Source organism: Saccostrea echinata, unplaced genomic scaffold (assembly GCF_033153115.1).
Source record: "Saccostrea echinata isolate AGI-Se365-2 ecotype Australia unplaced genomic scaffold, CSIRO_AGI_Sech_v1 ptg000009l, whole genome shotgun sequence".
Taxonomy (NCBI): Eukaryota; Metazoa; Mollusca; class Bivalvia; order Ostreida; family Ostreidae; genus Saccostrea; species Saccostrea echinata.
The window spans coordinates 52400163-52427595 of record NW_026889758.1 but is presented as its reverse complement, the minus strand read 5'-3'; the positions used below and the strand labels follow the sequence as shown (position 1 = coordinate 52427595).

At 33.0% G+C, this 27433-nt stretch overlaps 1 protein-coding gene across 4 annotated transcripts in view; it reads right to left on the bottom strand.

The window, feature by feature from the left end:
• Window positions 1-27433, bottom strand: part of LOC133183092 (protein unc-13 homolog A-like) — a 107947-nt gene that overhangs the window by 62663 nt on the left and 17851 nt on the right. For all 4 annotated transcript variants that reach the window (XM_061318038.1, XM_061318036.1, XM_061318037.1 and 1 more), the window contains exons 4-9: window positions 23398-23515; window positions 14623-14746; window positions 6621-6688; window positions 4545-4584; window positions 3434-4274; window positions 1984-2064 (exon numbers count right to left, since the gene is read on the bottom strand). In XM_061318038.1, the coding sequence (XP_061174022.1) occupies window positions 1984-2064; window positions 3434-4274; window positions 4545-4584; window positions 6621-6688; window positions 14623-14746; window positions 23398-23515 (1272 nt within the window). The remainder of the gene's footprint in view (window positions 1-1983; window positions 2065-3433; window positions 4275-4544; window positions 4585-6620; window positions 6689-14622; window positions 14747-23397; window positions 23516-27433) is intronic.

The window sequence follows — 27433 nt, the reverse complement described above, 5'->3', positions numbered from 1 at the left end:
GACACAAGACCTTCATTTTGGATGATACAAGAGCAAAATATTGGGGTTCAATTCTTTGGCTTTGAGTACACATATTTAGTATTCTCATTCTCCAATCTGATAGCAAAATTGAAAACTATGCTAAGATGTCTATTCAGTGGTTAATTAAATTTTAAAAATGGATACAGAATGCGAATCCCATTATCAAATGTTAAATTTCTGCTATCCCCCCCCCCCCTTCCTGGAACCATTGGCCATTTTAGTAGATGTCTTCAATATGCTTTTTGGGACCACAATGTAAACTAGTTATGTAAATTATTGTAAAATGTGCTGTCCTGCGAAATTATTATTATTATTATTTTATTATCACTGGCTCTCATAGAGGCTGTTATAGAAATTTAACCCCCGACACGAAACTTTATACATGGTGTTCTTACAAAGAATTGAAGTAGAGGTCTAAATTAAAATTGTGGATATATCTACTCAATATGTAAGGAAAAAAAGCCAAAAGCCCATCTGGGATGTTTTAAATTAAGCTTTTTTTAAACAATTTTTTTTAAATGGTGACATTTAAACAAATCTACAGGTAATAGATGTTAATGAATTAGTTGCTACAGAACATCCAGCAACATAAGTGGGAGCTAGCTCATTTTCTGAAAACTGCTATTACACCAAGAGTCGTAAAATAAATGCTTTCCAAATATGTTGAATTTATGTCCACGATAGCCATTACTCTGTGAAAAATTGACAGAATCCTATAAAATGCAGTCTTAATCTTCACCTCTCCAGTATACCCTCCAGTGTTCTAATTTCAATCAAACATCATGAAATTTAGTTCAAATAAAAGAGAAAAACAAGATTAGCCTGGCCGGGTTTCAAATCAATATAAAAGTGAATTCTGAAATGAAGGAGAGGAATCCTACTAAACAGATCTGAAGCTTAAATTAAAATCTTTCATGCAACATTGTCAAAATTTTAATCAATGCACTGAAGTACTAAAATAGCTTTTTTAAATAAATAAAACAAAAGTTCCATGAATTTGTCTTTTGGCTAGAATTCCACAAAAATTTGCAAATATATTCATTACATGTAACTGCTCTACACAGTAGGGTACCTAAATCTAAAATTTTAACTTTGCTAATAATTTCTGAATGAAAGATAGAGCTTTTATATTTCATATGTGAATTAACAAATCCTTTTCAAATATACTTTGACTTCTGACCTCATGACCATAAACTTAAAGTTTTGACCTACTTTTCCAAAATTTCAGCTTAGTAATAAATAACTTTTGAATGAGAGAGGGCTTTCACATTTTACATGTGCATTACATATGAGAAGACTTTTTTTATAATATCCACTGTACTGTGATTTTTGACCTCATGACCATGACCTTGAAGTATGACTTTCTTTTCAAAAATTTTGAATTTTATACTAATGTAACTTTTGAATGAGAGAAGATAGGACTTTCTTGTTTGCAATAACTGTGACAAGATCTTCCTAAAGGTACTACAGTACATTTATTGTTTTTGACCATGACCTTTTAAACTTCTTATCTCTCTCTGCTCCCCTTATATATAAAAATTTTCTACCACTTTAAATTGTCTGCTAAAATTACACTGCATTTCATTATCAGTATCAGTATTTCACTATCAGTTTTTTTTTTTCCCAAATATTTGTTTCAAATTCAAATTTGTCCACTTTTGTTAAAAACTTATTCTATCGACCTAGTTACTTTCTCAAGTAAAAAGTAGGATTATGTGTCATATCATTAAGTTTGTTTAAAAGATTGTTTCCTCCACGCTCTTGTAATAAAATAACTTTTTTTTTGGTTCGTTTGTTCATTTTTTTTGGGGGGGGGGGGGTTCTTGGGAGGGATTCAGCCTAAAACCAAAACTTCTCCTCAGATCCAAATGTTAACAGTAGCATAATTTGAAATATTGTCCCAAAGATTTGCCAAATCAATCATGTTGGTGATACAGTACAACCCCCATATTTTGACCTTACCTAAAATCCTGAGTGCTGATTTTACTGGTGTTGGTCATGTTTGTTGTATTGGTCAAGGAATCTCCACTTCTGGCTGGGCTTCTGTAAGACAAGAAAACTCCAAACAATTATAATTATACTGTACCACTTCACACCTATTATATACCAGCAGTCATATTATGTTGGCAATTGATTATTTGATTAACACTTCAATCATATCTTCCAATTTACATCATGGAATTTCATATTCACCTCAGGTACATAATTGCATCCTTCATCAAAATGGCATTAGAAATGGTGATGACTATATAGGGCTTTTTCTATTGGCAATTTGTTTTCAAGATGTTGGAGAGAAAATGACTTAAAAGTGGGCTAAGGATCTGTGCTCATTCCAGAAGTGAATGTTGGTAGAAAGTAATGCACATGTTTTCTTTTGACATTTTGCATACTTTTTCATTCAAACTGATTGTTACAAACTTCATTTTTTGCCCCTGCTTTTATATTAAGAAATAAGAAAAGTATAATCTTTCCATTTACCTTTTAAGTTTTACAAAAAAGGGGAAAACTTGGCATTTCCCGAAATAAATTCGAAAAAAAAAAATTAATCATAATGATTTAATCCTATTCTAGGTCATTAAAGTAATCTTCAACGTAGAAAACAATTTTAATGTCAATGAAATGGGTTAATCTCCCACAGAAGGCCCCCATCATACAAAATTGAATGATTGGCCTTGCCTCTGGGACCATCAAACTGCTGTTCATTGTAGCCTCTTGTGTCTCTAACAATATTGTGCCGAGTTATTGGAAATGCCTCTTCTGTGATTCAGTCCAAGATACACTATCTACCCTAAAGGTCAACTGGGCATGTTCTTCCCAGCTTGGCCCCTGGGACAGAATTACGCATTTGTTGTTTGCATTTTTGAAAGAGACCATACACATTCTATTGTACTTAATAAAAATTTGCATAGCGAATGGGTTGTATTCAGTACTGCAATTTTAAAGTTCCTACACTATCTTGTCATCCAATATATATGATATTGTATGATATGCCATCATCAACAGATCTTCATAAATTGGATTTCTCTTTGAAGTTATGCTAGTATCATTTACATACATGGAATAATAGTACTTAATAAATTTTTGCAAAAACCTTTAGGAAAAAAATAGTACTTGGGGACTTTAAAACTTTGGCAAAGATATTAAGAGACTTAAATTGCTTTATCTATAAGTTTAAAGTAGTTATACTTCCAACAAACTTATTTCTATTTATGTCTTTTCTTTCTGTAGTTGTGACAGACTTTAATTTTTCTTTTTTTATCTGCTTCTTGCAAAACATAAACTCACACTAAGCTTAAAACAACTGTAAATAAAATAACTTCCTTTTCTTTCAAAGAATGTAAAGATAGATTAATATCCTTTCTGCAAAATATGGTATGTTTACTCTATGAAATCAAGAGGAAATGGTACCCACCCTCTGTTTGTATAGGTATACTGCCTGCTTTTCCTTGGTCTGCTATTATATGACATGTGCTCTGATTCTGTGTCACTCCGACTTTGAACATAAGTGGTTTCTTCATCTTGATAGTACTGATCCCACTCTCTACCAAAATCTCTGTCTTTTAAGTCATAACCTCCGCGATGATTGTGCGTATAAGAAGGCCGACGATCATCTTCTTGATCGTAATATTGCTGTCTCTCTCGACTACTGTCTTCACTGATTGTTCTCTCCATTGAGTGCCGATCTCGGTTGCTCTCCTCACTATACAGTCTGTTACTCTCCTCACTGAAAGTCCTATCATACAGTCTTCCTCGACTTGAGGATTCTTCCTCACTGATAGTCCGACTCATCACCCTTCCTCCAGAGTAACTCCCGTCCTCCTCGCTGAAGCTCCTCTCATTCAGTTTGGGACGTTCATAGTCATCATACTCCTCCTGATCATATTCAGATCCATGTAAAGAGTAATCTGGATCCTGATCATAATCCGGATCATCCTGACTCCTTCTTTCTGAACAGTGTGTCAATTCTTCTTCATCATAAGATTCATTATCTGGCTCTGGAGATAAATCCCGTTGATAAACATCATGACAATGATGATCGTTGTACGACTCCTCTTCATCAAAACTTTCAAATCGATCAAAAGATCCTCTTCGATCATCATCCAAACCCCCACCATCAAATGAATCAAACTGTCCATTATAGTAAAAATCTCGACTTGGTTCATGGAGAGGAAACTGTCTGACAGAAACATTATGTTGGTGAGGAGGGGGGTAGCTATTGTCACTCTTATAGTCACTGTCTTCAGACATCCCAGCTGTAAAATTAATGTTACAAGTTATCTTATGGCATACATACAGTCAATTTTTTCATGTTTTCTGAAGTTTTGTTTAATTATCATGACCATAATATAGAGAAAAAACATTTAATTACTTCAATTCATTGAAATTGACTGAAAAACATTTTGAATAAAGTTATATTCTGTTTGCAAACATGAAAAGTACAATTGCTTCCTTTCCTTTATCAAAATAGAGGATTGATTACTGTAGGAGTTATGTTCCTTTTCCTGTGTAATCTGTCTACTTACACTGAGTGGAGTATGTGTTCTGGCGCTGTATGGTCATTAACTGCAAAAAAATGAAACACATAAAATATTTCTGAAACAACTAGATATTAGTGCTAGACATCTATCAACCCTACACAAAGCAATTGCTAAAGTACCCTTTACTTGGGTGTAAATATCAGCTGGATACATTATCATTTTACATTTTGTCATTTTTTTCACTCATATTGAAAATCACATGAGAATATTCATTTCATGATAACAACAGTATTGAATAACATTAACCTTATAGTTACAATTTAAAGTTGAAACTGAAAGTGGCCATGCTGGTAATCAATACTAGGTGTTAATCATTTGTGCAAGCTTTAACAGTTTGGGAAAGACTAGGGAATTGTTAAAAAGTTCATCATTTGTAAAGTAGATACAAGTTTCTTACTTTTTTTTGAGCTAGAGCATTGACATACAAGTGTTTAAATGGAAAAAATATCATCTTCCTGACAAATAAACTTATGCATTCAGGTATACATGACCAAGTATACACTGCAAGTCATGCAACCTTTTTCGACTCTTGTGCCAGGGTTTAACAATTATGTCTTGATATACTTCTTGGGTTACAGTGTTGAGATCTCTAGAATCCAGGACTTGCACACATCTCTTGGTCTATAGTGTTGAGGTCTTTAAAACATTTTCATTTATCTTAAGAACTGAGGATAAAACACAATCTCTTGGTAGAAGACTTAACACATACCTTGTAGACTCTAGCATTGAGGACAAACATATATACTATTTATTCTATGATAATGAGGACTTTATATAGACTTCTTTGGTCTTGAGGTTTTGGGGTTGAAGACCTATGACTTACTTCTTTGGCTTGAGGATTGAAGACCTATCACTTACTTCTTAATTTGGCTTGAGGATTGAAGACCTATCATTTACTTCTTTGACTCGAGGATTGAAGACCTATCATTTACTTCTTTGACTTGAGGATTGAAGACCTATCACTTACTTCTTTGACTCGAGGATTGAAGACCTATCACCTACTTCTTTGGCTGGAGGATTGAAGACCTATCACTTACTTCTTTGACTCGAGGATTGAAGATCCATCACTTACTTCTTTGGCTGGAGGATTGAAGACCTATCACTTACTTCTTTGACTCGAGGATTGAAGACCTATCACTTACTTCTTTGACTTGAGGATTGAAGACCTATCACTTACTTCTTTGACTCGAGGATTGAAGACCTATCACTTACTTCTTTGGCTGGAGGATTGAAGACCTATCACTTACTTCTTTGACTTGAGGATTGAAGACCTATCTCTTACTTCTTTGGCTGGAGGATTGAAGACCTATCACTTACTTCTTTGATCTCGAGGGTTGAAGACCTATCACTTTCTTCTTTGATCTCTAATATTGAGGATCCGTCACTTACCTCTTTGATCTCTAATATTAAAAACTTCACATACACCTCTATGTTGAGGACATATACCTCTTGCTCTCTAGCATTGAGGACTTAAAACATACCTCTTGGTATATAGTGTTGAGGACTTAACACATATGTCTTAGTCTATAGTGGTGAGGACATACATCTTGGTCTATAGTATTGAGGACTTAAGGACATATACAACATACCTTACCTACTGATAATTTTTCAAGATATACTTAATTTAAAATTATATTACCATTAGATGTTCGCACACAAAAAATCAGCATGCTTTACCAGGGGTTTTGAATAGATATCAAATGATGAAAATTCTTGTATTATTCAAAGAAAAATATACAAAAAATACTAAACATATATTGTAGATATTTTTCATCCAAATTTGTTTTAGAAGAGGTGTACAGCACCATATATAGACATTAAAAAGAGTTGCACACAGGCCCTTCTAGTATTGGAACTCTTCAACTCCAGGGGAAAAGACAATAAAGTTCTAACTACGTTGCGTATGCCCTTAACACATACTCTTGCAGCTGCAATAATGTAGCCCTCTCCAATTCTTTTTAATCTGATATTTTCAGGAGAGGGATACAATTCCACTGCATCTCTGCAATGGTGCAAATATATTTTTTGCCATAAATCCAGCATTTAGGATTTAACACATACCTCTTGGTCTATAGTGTTGAGGACTTTTAATTTATTCTCCAGCTCAGCAGCTTCAGCCTCTGGTAGATCTTAAAGTAAAAAGAAAGCAACAATAAAGAACCAAACAGAAATCAAATCAATCAGATATTTTCAATTTCTATCTTCTTAAAAAGATTTCAACTAAAAACTGTAGTACACTTTATACTAAATTTGAAAAAATTCTGACTCTGTGTCCATTATTTCTAAATGATATGTGTATCATTTTCTGTAGTTTCTATCACCCATGTAAATTGAAATCACATCATTCCCACAAGAACCAATCTTCTACAAATGTTCCCTCATTCAGTGTGGGTCTTACATAATTCTCTTCCTATCATCTTTCAATTTTAGTTACATAACTGTCATACATTTAAAAAAACATGAATGTCTCATTTGTCTGAAAAATCATACATCAATTGACTTCCTCCCAAAATGTTACATGCATCACACATAAAACTGAATGCTAAATGTAACTTACCCTAAGAATTCAGACCAATATAAAGTTCTAAAACTGAATTTAAATCATCATTGATTAAAAGGAAATTCAAACTGGTTTTCTAAAAAAAATTGTCATGCCATAAATATTTCTGTATCAATAATGCATGAGATTTTGATTCGAACAATCTTATATTATTAATGAACCTGTTTGTATGCATATGCCTCATATTAACTATAGCTATGGGAAAACATTTATGAAAATTGAAGTCAATTTTTTTATTTAGCTAAATGTGGAAGGGGTTAATAAGTATATAATGTAAATGTCATTATTTTTAACATCCTTTAAAGAAAATAGAGATATAATCTCTACACAATTTCTATTGTGACTTAGATGATGTCATATGGAAACATAGATAAAATACAGTGATTCTGTCTAATCCAACATGCACTGGGAGAAAAAATTTGTGTCAGAATAGACAAGGTGTCAGATTGCACAGTGTAAGGAACATAATGGTAAAATGGGAATTTAAATAAGGTTCAGAATTCACAGTGGAATGGGTTGCACAGGTTTTGGATTAGACAGTTTTCACTGTATACATCAGAATGTAACATCATCTTTAGTTTATTTATTGAGATATAAAAAAAAGTTGTCTTTGGATATGTGTACTGACATTTTTGTTTACTGTGTGGAATGAAAATCAAGAATCCTTCCATACATTCTCTGTGTGTTTGGATGAGCGTTTTTTTGGGGTTTTTTTCAAACCAAATATGATTCTATAATCCTTAGTGATTTCTACTTTTCATTGTTACTCTCACAGCAACTTCTTGTGTAAAGAATGAGCAAAAAATGACGTGTTAAGAATCAAAATTGTAATACAGGCTCTGTAAATTCTAAGGTTGAAAATTTTGTTTGGTTTTGGCAACAAACAAAAAAATGCTCTGCCTCAGAAATGTTATTTCTAAACAAAATAATTTTAATAAATCAATGCAAATCAAAAAATAATTGACATAAACTGTTTATCTGAACAAGAGGCCCAAGGGCCTTAACGGTCACCTGAGTATAATACAACAATTTAGAAGTTAAATACACTGATAGATGAAGCATTGTTGCCCTAGCCCCCCCCCCCCTCCTCAAGAACCCCAAAAACTGAGGCCATATATTTAAAAATTTTGGAAGAGGCATCCTTGTCTATCATAATCATGCACTTAGTTTGTTTAAATAATCTCCAGTAGCAGAGAAGTTTTTCAAAGAATCAATGCATTTTCACTATATAATCAATAGAGCCCCGCCCTAACACCAGAACCCCTGACCCTGGGGCCATGAAATTCACAATTTTTGAAAAGGCATCCTTATGCGTTTAAATAGTCTCCAGTAGCAGAGAAGAAGATTTTCAAAGAATCAATGCATTTTCACTATATAATCAATACAGCCCCACCCTAACACCAGAACCCCTGACCCTGGGGCCATGAAATTCACAATTTTTGAAAAGGCATCCTTATGCATCATAACCATGCACTTAGTTTGTTTAAATAATACCCAGGAGCAGAGAAGAAGATTTTCAAAAAATTAAAGCATTTTTACTATATAATCAATAGAGCCCCGCCCTAACACCAGAACCCCTGACCCAGGGGCCATGGCTTTCACAATTCTGGAAGAGGCCCACCTCCTCATCATAACTACGTTCTTAGTTACTTTATTAAATACCCAGGAGCAAAGAAGAAGATTTTCGAAGAATTAATGCATTTTCACTATATAATTTATAGAGCCCTGCCCTAACACCAGAACCCCTGACCCTGGGGCCATGAATTTCACAATTTTGGAAGAAGCACTCTTGCTCATCATAACTATGTACTTAGTTCCTTTATTTAATACCCAGGAGCAGAGAAGAAGATTTTCAAAGAATTAATGCATTTTCACTATATAATCAATACAGCCCCACCCTAACACCAAAACCCCTGACCCTGGGGCCATGAATTTCAAAATTTTGGAAGAGGCACTCTTGCTCATCATAACTATGTACTTGGTAACTTTATTTAATACCCAGGAGCAGAGAAGAAGATTTTCAAAGAATTAATGCACTTTCACTATATGATCTATATAGCCCCACCCTGGGGCCAGAACCCCTGACCCTGGGGCAATAAATTTCACAATTTTGGAAGAGGCACTCTTGCTCATCATAACTATGTACTTAGTTCCTTTATTTAATACCCAGGAGCAGAGAAGAAGATTTTCAAAGAATTAATGCACTTTCACTATATGATCTATATAGCCCCACCCTGGGGCCAGAACCCCTGACCCTGGGGCCATGAATTTCACAATTTTGGAAGAGGCACTCTTGCTCATCATAACTATGTACTTAGTTCCTTTATTTAATACCCAGGAGCAGAGAAGAAGATTTTCAAAGAATTAATGCATTTTCACTATATAATCAATACAGCCCCGCCCTAACACCAGAACCCCTGACCCTGGGGCCATGAATTTCACAATTTTGGAAGAGGCACTCTTGCTCATCATAACTATGTACTTAGTTCCTTTATTTAATACCCAGGAGCAGAGAAGAAGATTTTCAAAGAATTAATGCATTTTCACTATATAATCAATACAGCCCCACCCTAACACCAGAACCCCTGACCCTGGGGCCATGAATTTCACAATTTTGGAAGAGACAGTCTTGCTCATCATAACTATGTACTTAGTAACTTTATTTAATACCCAGGAGCAGAGAAGAAGATTTTCAAAGAATTTATGCACTTTCACTATATGATCTATATAGCCCCACCCTGGGGCCAGAACCCCTAACCCTGGGGCCATGAATTTCACAATTTTGGTAGAGGGCTCAATGCTTATTACAATGATGCCAACAGTTTGACTGCTTCATGTCCGGGAGTAAAGAAGAAGATTTTTAAAGATTGCATTATTTTTGGTGGTTTTAGCCCCACCCCTCAGGCCCCGGGGGGGGCAGGGACCATGAAATTCACAATTTTTGTTCCCCTTCACCCATAGATGCTATATACCAAATTTGGTTGAAATTGGTTGAGCGGTTCTAGAGAAGAAGTTAAAAATGTTCAAAAGTTAACGCACGACGGACGACGCACGACGACGGACAAAAACAGATAGCAATAGGTCACCTGAGTGACTCAGGTGACCTAAAAATTATAGGGTCAAAAATATTGAAATTTTGCTACCTATTGACCCAATTGAGTCACAAGGGTAGAAAAAGACACAATTCAGTCCAAAGAATGTTAATTTTTTATGCTCTGTAAAGTTTTAAATGATACTGCTATCAATAAACAGGGTTTTTATTTTACAAACAAGGAAATTTTTAAACAGTAGTTAAATAATAATTTACAATAATTAACCCCTCCTCCTAAAACATAACCTCGGATGAGAATCCTGAAATCAATACATGTATGAAACTATTATAGATAATTTTTCAAAATGATGCATCACCAATTTTAATCCCAAATTTATCTCTCAAGAAAGGTCAAGAACAATATGTCAAAGGTTATATTTACAAGTGCATAAGAACTTAACACAGTGCCCCCCTGTAGCTTGTGTTTGGGACCTGACCTCACTACACAAAGAAACATCAACAGCATATTGATAAACTTTTATCATCCTTGGCTAATGAAACTGAAATCCAGTCTAGACAGCAAGTCAAGCAATCAGACTTAGTTTCATTGATCACCATGTTCAACATTATCCCTTGTTAGTCTTAAGGGACACTGCTCAAATGGAAATTTATGCATACATATCTAACCCAATTCCATCTGTGGGCATAGCTGCTGTAATAAAAAGCAACCCCTTATAAAAATGACTTATCTGACACTACAGAATGAGACCACCGAGAATATTCTCTGTTTTTTCTCAACCAACTTTCTGGTATGTTTTCTAAGGGAATCTGGCTTAACTCAAACGGTCCCCACAGAAAATTGTATGCATGCATGTATCTCAAGCACAATGCACATTCCGGAAGAGTTTATCTCAGAATCTTGATGCCTCACTCAATATACTTATATGTCAAGAATATTTCTGACTTTCAGGGAAATCCTGCATTTCACATCTTTTTTTTATTCCTTGAAAAATATCATTTACTGAAATTAGTGCATGAAAACGACTTAATATCAATAAATGAATTGCCTTCAATAACATTTTTAAACATCAACTTTCAAAATTACTAACCTTTAGAGATGTGTTATAAATATGTAGACTGTTAGCTTAAACATTGCAATTGTAAAACAAACAGCTCAGATAAGTTTTTAATTTAGTTTTTTTTTTTTTTATTTTACTATATTTAAAGATCTTCTGATTCTCTGAAAAAACTTAGACTGCAGTATATTGAAGTCAGTGTTTCCTACTGCACTCCCGTTTTGAAAACAAATATTAGTATCTAAGCTCATAGCAAAGGCACTCTAAATATTCCAATTGTTAAAGACGTAGCAAATTTTACAATAAACCTAACGGTAGTAAATCTGTCTGAGGTTTTTTAAACAGAAAATACCACCCCCCTTTCCTTCCCTAAGTTGACTTCATTTTTTTTAAAGAGTTTTTTTTATAGCACAAAATTTCCTTACTACTAGTACACATATTCAGATTTGTATGTATAAATGCACCTTGTCTCAATAATGTACGTACTTCAGAAACATTAAGGACATTTTCTAGCAATCAGCTCTTTGATTTCAATACCCCCCTTCTTTTCCTCTCCCTACTACAAAAAAAGGTCAATATCTTCTTCCATTCTCAACATTTCTTTACATTCTGCCCAATTACTGATTGTAAACGATTGCATCCTGCTCTTGAAAGAAACTTGTTTCAATACATTAACAGAATCTGTAGAAGTGCACAATACCGACTATCTACAGATAATCATTATAACTTAATGCTAATTTCTTTTTTTATGAATTACTGCATCTGATGAAAAATGGTAGAGATTACCAGGAATTTCCTGATCAATATTTTACCATTTGTTGACCTACATAATAGGCACCAATGCAAGCTGTGGAAAAATTTGCATTTCATTGGAAAGAAAAGTCCTACTGTTTATTTTTTTTTCTCTCAATCGCTCTCTTTTTCCCAAGACAGTCATGAATCTGTCTTCCACTGTTTGTTATGACATTACAAGCATCAAAATAAAGCCATTTTTTGCTTGGTAAATTAATGAAGAAAAAAACCCCTTGGTGTTTCTTAAAATGGATGGTATATTTTGTCTGGTTCATAGGGGACAATAACAAATTTTTAGGTCAATACTTCATTCCAAGATTAATTCCATCTAAGGGCACTATATATGCACAGAGCTGTACATGAAAACACGCTATACAGGGCTATATAAATACAAACTTTAATGATGATAGCTTATCAATCAATTTTTACATCTGTAAGTGATGATATCGTACTTTAATACTAGGCCAATAAAAAACATACTTTTTTTCCATGGGGTCATAATTCCATGGAATCACAATTTAGGTTCAATCTGTGGGTAGAAAATTACACAGATTTTTCAAGTTCACTATATGCCTTAAATGTATTTAATGTACCCTGGGACAAATTTCTGCAGAAAATTTGTGGCCTTGTACATTGCATAAAAAAACACACACAGAAAACAGTACTTCTACAGAAACTCCAAATTTAAGCTGCAGATTGACATATAAATTGCATAGATTTTTTTTTATTTCACTACAAAAGAGCCAGATGTTTAAGTCATACAATAGGCATAAAAATTAAAATTTCAAAAGCATGTATTGTTAATTAGGCTGGAAAGTTTTAGTTTGAGCTTGGTATATTTTTTAAAGCAACTTTAAAGATATAGTTTGAGCCTGCCTTGTGTTTAAAATCATGTATGTCATATTGTCTCACTTCATTGAAAAGTGATTGTGAGTATGATTTAATTCAAGCTTGAATGGTTTGAAGTAATGTTATCTGCGTTTTTTTGTTTTTTTTTTTTTTTGGGGGGGGGGGGGGTCCTATTTGCTGTGTTTTCTGTAAGAACCAGCTAACGGCCAAATTAACCACTTTAATTGATATTGATAACAAGATGTGTTTGTGAAACACTGATGCCCCCGTATGGCAACTTATAGCAAAGGTTAAACTTTCTCAAATGCAAATCAAATATGTTGGTACCCTAAGTAAGGTTTTGTCTCGAGGAATATACCTTTTCAAAAGTATGTCAAACATCAAGGTCAAGGTCAAATGGTCAAAATTAATGGTGCCCAAGGAAAGGCCTTCTCCCAAGAAATACACAGGTGAAATATGAAAGCCAAAGCACCAATCATTCAAAAGTTATGACCAAGGTTAAAATTTTCCAAAAGAAGGTCAAACTCCAAGGTCAAGGTCAAAAGGTCAAAGTTGTTGGTATCCAAAGGAAGGCCTTGTCATAAGGATTACACATGTGAAGTATGAAAGCCCTAGCACCAACTGTTCAAAAGTTATGGCCAAGGTTAAAGTTTTCCAACAGTAGGTCAAACTCCAAGGTCAAGGTCAGAGAGCCAAAGTTGTTTTATCCAAAGGAAGGCCTTGTCATAAGGATTACTTATATGAAGTATTTAAGCCCTAGCACCAATCGTTCAAAAGTTATGACCAAGGTTAAAGTTTTTCAAAAGTAGGTCAAACTCCTAGGTCAAGGTGAAAAGGTCAAAGTTGTTGGTATTCAAAGAAAGGTCTTGTCACAAGGATTACACATGTGAAGTATGAAAGCCCTAGCACCACCCGTTCAAAAGTTATGGCCAAGGTTAATGTTCGGTAAAATTTTGCAAAACTGGGTCAAACTCCAAGGTCAAGGTCAAAAGGTCAAATATGGTGGTACCCAAAGAAAGTTCTTGTCACAAGGAATACACATGTGAAATATGAAAGCCATATCTCCAACCAATCAAAAGTTATGGGAAAGGTAAAAGTTTTTGCGGACAAACAGACAGAGAGACAGACGGACGGACAGGGCAAAAACTATATACCCTTGAATCTTCAATACAGGGGCATAAAAATGCCGCTTAGAAATAGAAATTTCAAAATTTAATTGTTGTAAAGTCCACAGAGATCCATGCATAAATCTCATCCCAAAGCCTGTTACAATTGTTCTCTAACCCTTTACTTTGAAATAAAGGGAAAACACTGGATTTGCAGCAGTTTCTAGTCATGGCTAAAAAAGATTTGAAAGGCTTCATAGTAAAATTTTTTAATCTGAATGAAAATGAACTCAGATAAACTTAGGATGCTTTGAAATGTTTCTAAGAAACCAGCTGTTTTAAATTAACTTTTTGTCTTTATATAGAGGGAGGATATAATGTTCTGGTGACTTTGATGTCAAAACTGTGTGATACAGAGAGGTAACTTATTATAGTGCTGCTAAATGGTGATACACAAGTTCATAAAAGTATGACTTTCAAATTTATAGTTATCTTTACCATTACTGATTTAAATATTATGGAATCACTATGTGCATGTTCAGATATAGTGTTTCTTATGCCAATTTTCTTACAATTTGAATATATACAGTTTAATTATGATTTTGATTTTCCCCCCAAAATAACATTCAAGTTATTGAGAAAATGTTACCGTAAGGTAATTCAAATCTGGCATCCAGAAGTATTGTGTGCCCGGTGGGGAACCTTGTGCCTGTGATCTTGCCGCTTCTCATTATCAGCTCACTGTCCAAGGACAACCACTGCCCTTCTCCTTCCTGTAATTCAAGAACATAGGTAATCAAAATCACCTCAACAATGTGAAGTACAAGTAAGACTGTCTTGTATCAAATGAATGTTTAGCTAGAACTACTGTGAGTGAGCTCACAAAATGATACCCCTGCTACATTTTTTTTTTTAAATTGCTGGATCCAGTGTTTAAATTGTCAAGTATAAGCTTCCACATCTTTTCAATTACCAGGATATGGCAAGGACAGGAATTAAACAGTTTTCTGAATGTGACCTTGAACTTCTACAAATGACCTTGTATCATGACACACACCCTCTGGTCACAATGAATGTGTATTTGACATATGGACTTCCAATGATTCTCAATAAGAAAATTATTGACATTTTTTCTACTAGTAACCTTGAAATTGCCAAAAATAACCTTGGGTCATGGTCATGACACACTACAGATTATACTGAATTTCTCACTAATATGTATCATAGTATAAACTTTGATTACTGTAACATGAACAGTTTCTTTAAAACTACAGCTGAAGTCAAAGTGTGATCATGGTGATGGACAGTCAGAAGGACAGGGAAGGATGAAAGACAGACAAGACAAACACTATATGCACCATTCATAATAGGGCATGAAAAGAAACTTCTAAAGGATAGTTTGCATTGAACTGATTAGTCGATAAAATCCTTTTGGCTCTGGCAAAGTTGAAATCTTAATAATTCAATGAACACCCACACCTTAATGGTAACACCCTTATAATGCTACTTTAGCAATTTTATTGCAGTTGATACTGAGTGGGCAGAGTCCTGGTGTAAAATTCTGGACAGTCTATGACACTTCTGTATTGTTTCTATAACAAGGGATGGGCAATTTTTATGGATATAAATATAAAGGTTCATGTACATAAAAATGACCTTAAAAATGTACATAATTTTGTCTTATTATGAAAGATTAATTTCCTGTATATTAATATTCAATGAGTAAGTAAATTTATAGGGAAGGAGTGTCCATAAAATCCTCAAAAATAGAACTCCCAAGAAATATAATGAATTCCAAGGTAATATCCTTAAAAGTCTGCTTTTGTTCCACAAATCTACAAAAATAATTTTAACGTAGGTCGCGGGTTTGCAGGCCATTTAAAAGTGTCCGAAAACATACCATGAAAATTAGTTATATGAATCCTCTACCTTCGCTTTATATTCTCTGAAAATTTTATTAAATTCGTCTGTATCGTTTTTGTGTAATTAAATCCCACACATGCCATTGTTGTCGTTACATTTTCAATGTTATTCTATTGAATTATATAAGAAAAACGTCGTTTTCGGCTCGTTTTGAGGCAAGATTTTGTTTCAAAAAATATCAATAACTTTTAAATGGTGCAGACGAAATTGTTTCCTCTTTGGTATTTTAACAAAGAATTGATTTGAAATAAATCAATGTGAAAAAATTAATATGTCTTCGGGTTAGTTTTCGCGTAATTTAAATGTGGATAATTGCTTTTATATCGCAAAATGTAACATTTTTAAGAACGACGTCATAAAATATCGCGACGTCATGCTTGACATCGTGAATATCTATCCGGTATTCAGTGCAGAAAAATAAGATGAACTATTTTTTATAAAAAAGAAATTCACGTCTGTCTGCTTTCAAATGACCCGTGAATCGTATCATAATAATTCAATATCAATGAAATGATTATTAGACATGCATGTTTCTCTTCAGATTAGGCTTTTTGTACGTCTTATATATATTAGTGAAAATTCTCGCAAGGGATGTAAAACAACAATCGATCCTTTAGTTTCTTTCTTCCAATTTATGTGTTGTTTTCTTACCGTTTCTTTTCTGTTTTTTTTTGTTTTTTGTTTTTTTTTTCTAGATTAGACGTATCCTTACATTTGCCTGTGTATTTTTCTTTTCCAGCGTGCTGGCGGAAAACGGTATCTCTCTAATTCAAGTACATAAAATGTTTTTATTCAGACTATTCAGCAAGGTGCTTAAATCTACGAATTTCTGTCAAATATCGTCCCGGCTAAATACAATATATTTTCAGTATACATGTATATTGAAACAAAATATTTATTTTTACATACCACATTTTCAGAGGGGTAAATGGGACGAGAATTTAAAAATTAATTTTGTCTGTAAACAAAAGCCAGTTTTTTTAGAACATTAATTCTACTTGTTGGACATGGAAAGCAAAGTAGCGAATAAAATCTTTAGGTAACAGCATTGCAAGCTGTTGCTTAGGGGACGCGATCATTTCATTCGGGGGGGGGGGGGGGGAGTACAGATTTTGGAAATAATCTGTCCTCAAAAATGTTGAAAATAAATAATCTGTCCTCGACTGGGCAAGAAAAAAAATAATCTGCCCATGACTAGTTCTAACACCCCCCCCCCCCCCCCCCCCAATGGGAGTTTTCAACTTTGATGTTGTCCTTTTTTTTTTTTTTTTTTTTTGCTTGTCAGACTTTTTTCAGTGAAGATAAAATAAATAATATGTCCTTGTTTTTTTTTTTTGGGGGGGGGGGGGGGGAATAAATAATCTGTTCTTCACCGACATGAATATAAACAATCTGACTCGGTAAAATTTGCCATCCCCTCTCCCTCAGAATCAAATACTTGTCCCCTAACAGGAGGCCAGTGTCGCTAAAAATATGTCTTTATGTTTCATCGTACGTTAGCAGTATTTAATTTATGATAAACTTGTAGATCTATATATTTTAAAAATATCCTTTTTAAAAATAAAGTTTAATCTTTTGATGTAACAGGTGTATTTGCGATTTTTCTTTTTAAATAATGGCTTCTTTCTTGATAAACTGTTAATTCAAATACGATCAAAGGAAAAAAGGTCAGTTGAACCTTGTGCCCATATCGTTTCGCGATACCAAGTGAAAACAAATCGCAATTTCTCGGGCCTTTCCGACAAGCCGAAAAACAACCACTTGTTTTTCCAAACTTGCAGGAAAGGCCCGAGAAGATGCGATTGATAACAAATATAATTAAACATTTTTTAATATTTCCAGTGTCGATCATTCGAATCGTAATAAGCCTTCTTCACTAAATTACTAATTCCAACAAAAAGTTGTATCTAAGTATTGTATCGACTATACATATCGTAAAAAGCCTCCATTATTTGTGGTAAGTTGTTGCTTAAATAATATAACACTAAACTGCCAATTCCAAGAAAAGTTATAGCGAAATAATGATATACTGAAGAATTTAATAAAACAAAAATCGTCGCAGATTTCTTTTTCATTGTGACGTCATAATCAAATGTGCACAAGAAAATCGCCCAAATCATATAAATTGCGTACACAGTTTTAACGACGTCAGCAAACCCGCGACCTACGTTAAGTCCATTCAAAGCAATCAGTCACTGTAAATCTCCCATTTCAAAATTATTTTGTTAATAAATCAATTTCATTTCATACCTGTAATTCACTTAGCTTTTTGGGAAAAAAAGGATTCCTTATTAGCAGATTTTCATTTAACAGAGTTCTGCTATAAATAAGTTTTACTGTGTATAATCTAATTCATGTACAGTTCAGAATTTCATCAACTTGAACACTGGTATCTCGAATACCAGAGATATGTGATTTGGCAGTCCCCACCAGTTCTTTCTTTATGTTTTTTAACTTCATTATCTTGAATTCTCGGATATCTCGAAGTTTAATCTCGGTCCCATCAGTTTGAGATAACCAGGTTATACACCAATAATAAACCATGTTGCAATTCTATCAAATTTAGATCTCTACAAGTTAACTAAACAGCCAAATTGGGTAAATATTTTAATGATTTAATCTATGATATTGTATGGTCAAACAAGTTAATCAAATGATTGATTGAATCACTCCCACGGTCCATTAGACTAAGTTTGGGTGCATAGTATTCATCAATTCAATAATTACCAGTGACATTAGCTTGGATATGTCAGAAATGGAACCTAATTCCAATTAACCAGACTTTATAGTGGGTAGTTACATTCAGACCCATACAAGCTCTGTATTCATCATTACTGCCAATGGCTAGACATACACTTTAAGAGCTAGAATGGCTAAAGGAAAAATCTATTCAGAGATTGAAGGCAAAAAACCTCTTAAGAGTTTTTTCTTCCTTATTTTTTTTTAGGTGCCTGCTAAATATGGATAAAGAGAATCAATACACACATAGCCTGGGTCTGTGAAGCAAAAGTTAAGTGTCACCAGGCATGGAAGATTCTCCTCCATCTAAAGTCTCCTGGGAATTCCCTTCTAAGAATCAATTGTCATTTAACTATTCTATATTCTGATAAGGAAACAATAATCTGGCAATAAATACTGCACCCATTTGCATATCAGCCATATCCCATCTCTATTTAGTGGCAAAATGATCTGTAGATAAAGTCGGTGGATTTCACTGCTGATGGATGGTTCACACATTTATCACCCATGACTAAAGGCCCCCGAAACCTGCAGCAGATCTTATATCACCCTTCTAGGTAGTTTATCACTCTGTTGAATGACTATGATTTTATGAAGCAAGTTCGGGATCATTTTACAATCAATAGTCTAAAAACTTCCCCCCAAGATATATTGCTTAGACAAAGACAGTAAGTCCTCTAAATGGCAGAAAATATTGATAGATGTACCTGACTGGATTGGATTACCTCAGAAAATCCCATTATCATATCCTGATTACAACTGCAGTCAGAATTAAAGATAAATTAATGTTAAGTACAGACTGCCTTCAAGAAACAAGTGGTCTATGGATCACAATGCTCACCCGAGTAAGAACCATACTATCATACAGCTGAAAATGGTCTGAAAAGGGATAACTATAAATGAGAGTGCTGAACAGACATGAAATAGTCTGGAGAAACAGGTTGAATTTGTTTCTGCTAAACATTTCTTAAATAATTTTATGAAGCAAGATATTACTAACGGAATGAGTGTGTTTACTTTTTCAGTCATTCAGAGACCATGGTCGCCATTTTACTTTTTTTTTTAATATTACAAAGAGCAAACTGGGAGAGTGGTTATTTGTAATCCTGAGCTATAGTTACAAAACTTTTTAAGAAAAAGAAAGTTTCTGTATTGACCTTGTCTATATTTATATCAAAATTCACAATATAAGGCAATTAAAACTACAGGGGGTGGAGTTTTTATATAGTAATTTTATTAAACATCTCAAACAGTTCTTGCTTATTTTAAAGGAAAGAAAAGCACCATTCAAATGCTTACAACCAACAAACATGTTCTTTCAAACTAAGACATCATTCCTGAAGTTTTTTTATTTAAGAGAATTGTTCTTCAATCAAAAGGCACATCATTTCTGGTCTCTAACTATATAGAGGATACACATGCTATATTCCAAAGCCCGACACTGAGCACTCTTGATCGAGCCTGATGATACAAATGTACTTACGTAATGCTTTAAAAATTTCAATAATATACTGTATAGGGGATTAATTTCATGGGTTGTAATTTTAACGTTTTTCTCTCCTCGGACACGATTGCTGTTTGTTGAATTCGCGGAATCGGAATATAATAAAAGTTACCTCCCTTGTCTTTATCCGTGTAATCCATAGTATAGCTAGAACAACATTAATCAGCGTTCACAAACAACAGGGTAGGTTTATATAAAATGATAAGATTTAGTAGTTAATTGATGATTAATAAAAACAAGTGCCGTTATTAAGTTTTTTTTTTACTATAAACGTCAAATGAATTTCCTATAAGCTTTTATGATGAGTGCATATGTACACATCTTTCCGAAGGTATAACACATCGCAGCGAAAAAAAAAAAAAACACTGGATGCTAATAAAAGTATTAATGTATATACATAATAATATCCTTCCATATCTTCAGCAAGGTCTATAGTTATTCGAATGGTATTTTTTTTAAACCAAAATTTCCATAAAAACTAATACGCATAATGCTAATGTAGGTAACAAATACAGGTGGTAACGTTACGCACGGGTAATCAAAACCAATGACCCATGTGTTTTGATTGATGCAGCATGTATATATTAAAACGGCTTTTTAACAATAAATACAGGTTATTAGCTGCTTATTTAAATTAAAGTAAAGCGTGATAATTAAGATAATTGAATGACAAGTACTACTCGTAATTACTGAAATGACCATGTATTGTACGTATATATACCTATCTTAGTCTATTCTCAAATTTCCAAATAAAACATTGAGGTTTAATATTTAAAACTTATTCACTGTTTCTTGAATTCACGGATTGATTAACACCATGAATATAGCGAATATTAACACCGCGAGTTATTTTCCCCCTGTACAGTATTCTGGACTGAAATTATGTACAAAACGATCGAGATTTTACAGACTGGGGGTTCCACTGAGTACTTTAATTCACTTTTTATTCATGAGAACTTTATTTACTTACACAAGAATGTCTGTCTGCAAAAATTTCAATATCACATATATTTGTATTACCAAGATTGTTTACAAAAATTACCAAAATTCAAGAAAATTTCTCGCTAAAAAATATCACATAGCTAATTTCATGAAAATATGGTGTCAAAGAAAATTATGTGGTCTGCAGTATTAACTAACAAATCCACACTTTAAACAATTATGCAAATCAGATATTCTAAGAAAATCGTACTAAAAATATTGAGTTTTTCTTCTGTAAGAGGATTCATACATGGTAAATGATTAACAGACGGCATTTATAAGGTATTATGGCCCATCACTAAAACAGTCCAAACCCTTGATTAAATCCAGAACGTCTGGAAAACTCTTCACTTGGAGCTGTTCATGTCAGCACAGCACTTGGTATTTAATGAGAATTAAGTGCTGCTTTTATGGATTATTCCTGGCAAAGTTATGACCTTTCAGTGTGCTTCCTCTATGCATTTCTCTCTGCTTCAGTCAAGGAAATTTTTCTAGAGCTTGGTCAACATAAGAAACTTTTAAACGATTGCTTCAAGTTTCATTTATTTGTCATTTTGACAGGATCAGGAAAACATTTTTATCAAAGGTTCTAATCAAGTTTTTCCTGATTCTTTGTGAAAATAAGTACATACTGTAGATTCCTTATTTTTACTTGAGTAAGTATATCGTAGACGTCCAATCACGAGAAGTGGACTGTTGTTGAAGTGTTTTTTTACATCTATCTCAGCAATACAAAAATAAAAGTGAATATTTTTTTGTGTTCTTTACTTTGACAGAGTATGTTTCATATCAATATACACCTTTAAGAGAAAAAAATCATTAGATAGTACTGTAGATTCCTTATTTTACGCAAGTACTTAATATTATGAAATGGCCCTTCGACATCAAATCGCTAGAACAATAATTGGCGAGTGTACGGTTTAAGGGTGCAACGATAAACCGTTTGACGGTATATTGCGGTATATTTTTCCACGGTTCAATTCACGTTACGCTAAACTGATATCGCGGTTCAGTTCAATCAGTCCAGAATTATCGTTTTGTCCATTTTATTTCCTTCTTTACTATTTCAAAATGGCTTCCGCGCAAAACGTGAGGTCGCCGATAACGCATTTACGGCAGTGAAACGTAAAAGTCTCCAGCATCTTACAGACCTCAGATTTAACACGGAGAAGGACTTAATATGATTATAAGTTAAAGATGTTAAGACAAATGATAAACCCTTTAGATCTAAACGTATTCTTTGGTAATACACGATATTCCATCACATGTGTATTTTGATGAAAATTCGCTGTCTTGTTGACTAAAACGTATTAACATGAGAAATATGACAATTGGTTTTTTACGTTAATAAAAGGAATAAAAGAATGAATGTCTTCCTTTTTCATTCCATTTTAAAAGGTAGATTATTTGGAAAGGTCCCCGTAGTTTCCTGCAAAATGTTCATCATTAGTTTAGAATGTTGTCACAACTCAAAAGATCCACCTAACAATCTAATTCAAGTCAACAAAATGTTATTTTAATTATTATTAAAAAATACGAAAATTTTGTATAACCCTGTCAAGTTTTAAAAAAAATATGATGACAAACTTGAAAGACTTTTTAACCTGGTCATGTATCGTGATACGTATCGTATCGTGAACTGAATACCGTGATACGTATCGTATCGTGAGGTTAGTGTATCGTTGCACCCCTAGTACGGTTGATCTAGAGATTTTACATGGATTTCAGCACCATAAAAATATAAGTGAGTAATTTCATTTCATGAGTGGTGCTTCTCGTGAAATTATGCACTAAATAATTCCTCGCATATATTTAGGAATCTACAGTATTTCTAAATTATCTGAAATCCAGAGTGACCTTGATCTTGGATGCATAAACATACGTGAAGGTCATTTCACAACTTTGAGTTGAAAAATTTAAGTGACTTATCAATATAAAAAGGGATTATGTATATAAAATATGCTCTATACCATCAGTAAGTTTATAGAAGTGTTGTCTTAAAAATAGTTCAAGTCACAAACCCAGAAAAACCTTGATCTAAAGCACATCTTAGGAGAAAACAGTCTTCAAGCTGATAATTAAGCTAAACCATGTTCAAAGTTATCGATTACTATACATACCAGTTCAAGAAAAGAAACCTTACCCCTGCAGACAAAAGAGAAATGGCAAAATCTTCGGGTTTTTAAAATTTTTTAAAAAATTTTTTACAGACACCATTTTTGGATGATGTTAAAATCATTCAGCCTTGAATGTGGTGAGCTGGAATGCAGTACTTACTGAGTTGGAGTGATGGATGTCCCTCAATGGTAACCAATGAAGACCCAACAGTTTGTCCCATAACATGCCTTTATTCCATATCTCTATGATCAGACCAGTGTCCAAGCAATTTGTTTCACTGGAAAGAAAAAAAAATAAGTACAATAATTATTCAACGTTAACATACATTCCACTAGTCAGATTATAAATTGTCTTATTTATAGTGGCCAGTATCCCAAATACCATGTGTATGTCAAAGTATTTTGAAGTCCTAAGCACTTTTCTTTAAGTATTTTACCCTCAATATCTTGATCCCTTGGATGTCTGTTTTTTTTCAGTCCCATCAAGGTTGAAATAATGAGGTTTGACTGTACAAATTCAGAATTTCAAAAGTCATATAAAATTACATCTTTTCAAAAATGAAGGTTAATTAATTCTTTTTTTCTGAACTCATATTTTTTACTTCAAGCTCATCCTTTATCCTAAAATAGGGCATTGCCTGAAGGTTGATATCTAAATATACAAAAGGCCTGAAGTGATAATGAATTTAAAATAAACTTTTAACACTATGGAGGACAAAAAAAAGGAGAAAGCAATAGGTCAGTTGAGTGACTTAAAAGTCCTAATAATATACAGAATCTGGGTCAAGTTCTAAACTGATGATACAGATGCTAGGGCCTTCATGAATTATCCAGTTAATACACTACTTACCAATAAAACCCTGGAATCCATTTACAAAATATCATTCCCCAAAGGGAATTAAAAACTGCACTGAATATGGTTGGAGAGAAGATTAATACAATTAATCTACACATAGCTCTCCATGTTCCACAGAATTTGTGTGAAAAAAAATACTGTAAACTTCATTTACAATGAAAATTGGCCTTGGAACTCTCCTCATTAAGACTATATGTAAGGAAGTCTTTTTTTTATCATCCATTTGCTTTTACTTTTGATGATAGGTCTAATATTATAGCCTAAAACATATTGAATTCATTTATCATAATGCCAGAAAATATATCTACAACAGATATACAGTTGAACTTCGGTATCTCGAACACGGATATCTCAAATACCATGGATATGTTGAAGTGATTGAAAAGTCCTAACCACATACATGTATTTCTTAAGTATTTTACCCTTGATATCTCGAACCCTTGGACACCTCTGAGTTTCTTTCTCGGTCCAATCGAGTTCAAGATAACGAGGCACGACTGTATTTAGTATTGGTTTTTATTTTCAGCAAATAGTATAATTAATATATATATTACAAATTTAAAAATGAAAGCTTTGCCTGCATTTTATTAAATATTATCATATTTAGGACGTTGAACAAAAATACAGTATCTGTATGATAAGAGGATTAAAAACTGACATTTTAAATTAAAATTGTTTCCATTTTTTTTTTCAATTCATGCTTCTTAACAGGATTCATTCAATTTCAGCAATTTAAAACCATATCATGCAATTATTAGGTTTAATATACAACAAGGACAGAGAACATTTTTGAATACTTTAATAGTCTAATTCTTATTGACAAGAAATTGTACTCTACATATACTGAATTTAGAATATCAAAATTTTATTTCATAGGCCAAAGACTATATAATCATTGAAATTCTGAATTAGCACAGTAATCAGTATTTTTATGTATCATATTATTTATAGAAAGTCATATTTTAGCAATTATTTAAAACAATTAATTAATGTGTCAGAGGCACCAAAATATTAATCCAGCCAAAATAAACTGTAAACAGGGATGGGGTAATCGTAATCGAGTAATCGTAATCGATTGTAATGATTACTGTTTTTCAAGTAATAGACAGTAATCTGTAATCAAAGTGATTTTCGATTACTTGTAATCGTAATTTAATCGATTACAGCTAAAATTTTCAATGTAATTATAATTACTTTTTCGATTACTTCCGATTATTTTATACATGAATGGATTTTATTTTGGAGAATGATTTCCAGTCAGTCACACATAAATATCAAATATAAACCACCTAGTGTAATGTTTGGATTTCCTAACATTTCTTATCATAAGTTTAATAATGTTCTCAATAAAATTCGCATTATAGAACTACTGGTCTAGTATTAAATAATTCAGAAGTGTATTTCAACCATTTATTAATAAATATACAGATTTTTTTGTGTGCATTTTACATTTGACCGACTGTCCTCTTGCTGCATGTCCTTTTTCATATTTCAGATGTTGAAAAACTTCGTCTTGTAATAGAAAATTATAAATAGCAAAAACAGATTTAAGTGCTGTATAAAATATAAATAATTTGGTAAATAAACTACATTGTACTCGAAAAAAGAAGAAGATGGATATAATTACTCATACCTGAAAATGTTTAAACAACTTCAAACTGGTGTTTTAGTAACTTTAAAATTTGAAAAATCATTCTCATGTTTTCATTCAAAATTGTAAGGTTGCTTTTATATCAGTGAGAGCTAGGTTATGAGTGTCTGTAAGAGAGGGAGTAAGTGTCACTGTGTTTGCTTATCTTAATTGGCTTATTAATTGACTGAGACATATCCCTGCATGATAGCAGATAATGAGGTGTAAACTGTGCATCAGAACTACTTAGTGTTTAACTTTCCCCATTCCATTGAAGACAAACAATATTATTAAAAAAAATTAATAGCTCTCATAACACTTATTTCAATACATAATGAAATTGTGCTACATGTATTAGTTAAATTACTTAAAGACACATTTAATTTACATGTTCATTACTAAGAGTTCGTTCTAATTTACTTATTTTTTTGAAAAAAGACACGTACAGGAATGTTTAATATGTACTGTCAACATACGGGCAGCCCAAAAATTTCTAATGAATAATTCACAATAAAATATTAAATAATTTTTTCAACAAGTCAATAAATAAGGAGGTTCGGATCCAAGGTTGAAAGGAATAATTAATTCCTTGGCATATTTTATTGTAGGAATCATGTCTCCACTTTCCATGGTAGAGAATCCCTCATTTGGGCATTTAGTGAGAATGTTAGCCAGAATAAAATCTTAAAAGGATCTGCACTGAAATTGGAGGAACACATTCAAACTTCAGTGGATAACATCAACATTTACCATTTAAATATTGCTTTGATATTTGAAGGGACAAAAACTTGAAAGTAATCGATTATTAATCGATTACATCTTCCAAAGTAATCAATTACAATCTATTACAGGAAAAAAATGAGTGTAATCGATTAATAATCGATTACACAAAATTCCTCCAAGTAATCGATTATTAATCGATTACTTTTTTCAGTAATCGTGCCCATCCCTGACTGTAAATGAATGAATTGTGACATATTACAAAGATAGTTTGTGCTACAAACATATGCTATCAAAAATGAAAATTTCTTACCAAGCAACTAAAATATATTGCATTTTGTATTTATAGATAACAAAAAAAATCAACTAGCTCAGCCTTGATCTCAAATGAGGTTTCACAGAAAATATTTTGAATTTTTTTTCTTTTTCCTGTATGGCTATATAATTATAATGCCATTGACAAAAACAAGCAATGCTTTGAAACACTTTATGCTGAGTTTTAATAGAGAGACCATATTATATGCTATTTCATGTAAGGCTAATAAAAAGAACCTTATAGGGATGGACAACCTTAAAGTGACTACTGGGTATTACATATTTACTATTTTGAACAGTTTGGGAAGCAATTCATTAATTAAGGTATACCTCTGGTAAACATTTTTATTGCACCACTTTTTAGAATAATAAACTACAACATCAATCAAAAAATCTGTAGTTGATTGATTATATTGCATCCAAAGCAACATTAATAGATTGAAGTTCTTAAAATAGGTCCAAATTACTTCAATGCATGATGATTAGTTAACTTCAATGTTACAATCTTCAATGAATCCATCCCAACCTTACAGTGATTCTCCACAGATTCTACGAGTACCTTTAGGGTCAGACAACTCGTTCCACAATAATATATAATTTTCATTGGGGAAAATTATCTTTAAAGTATTGCTACTTTAACAACTTTCCTCACAAAAAATTGAGGTACCGTACCAG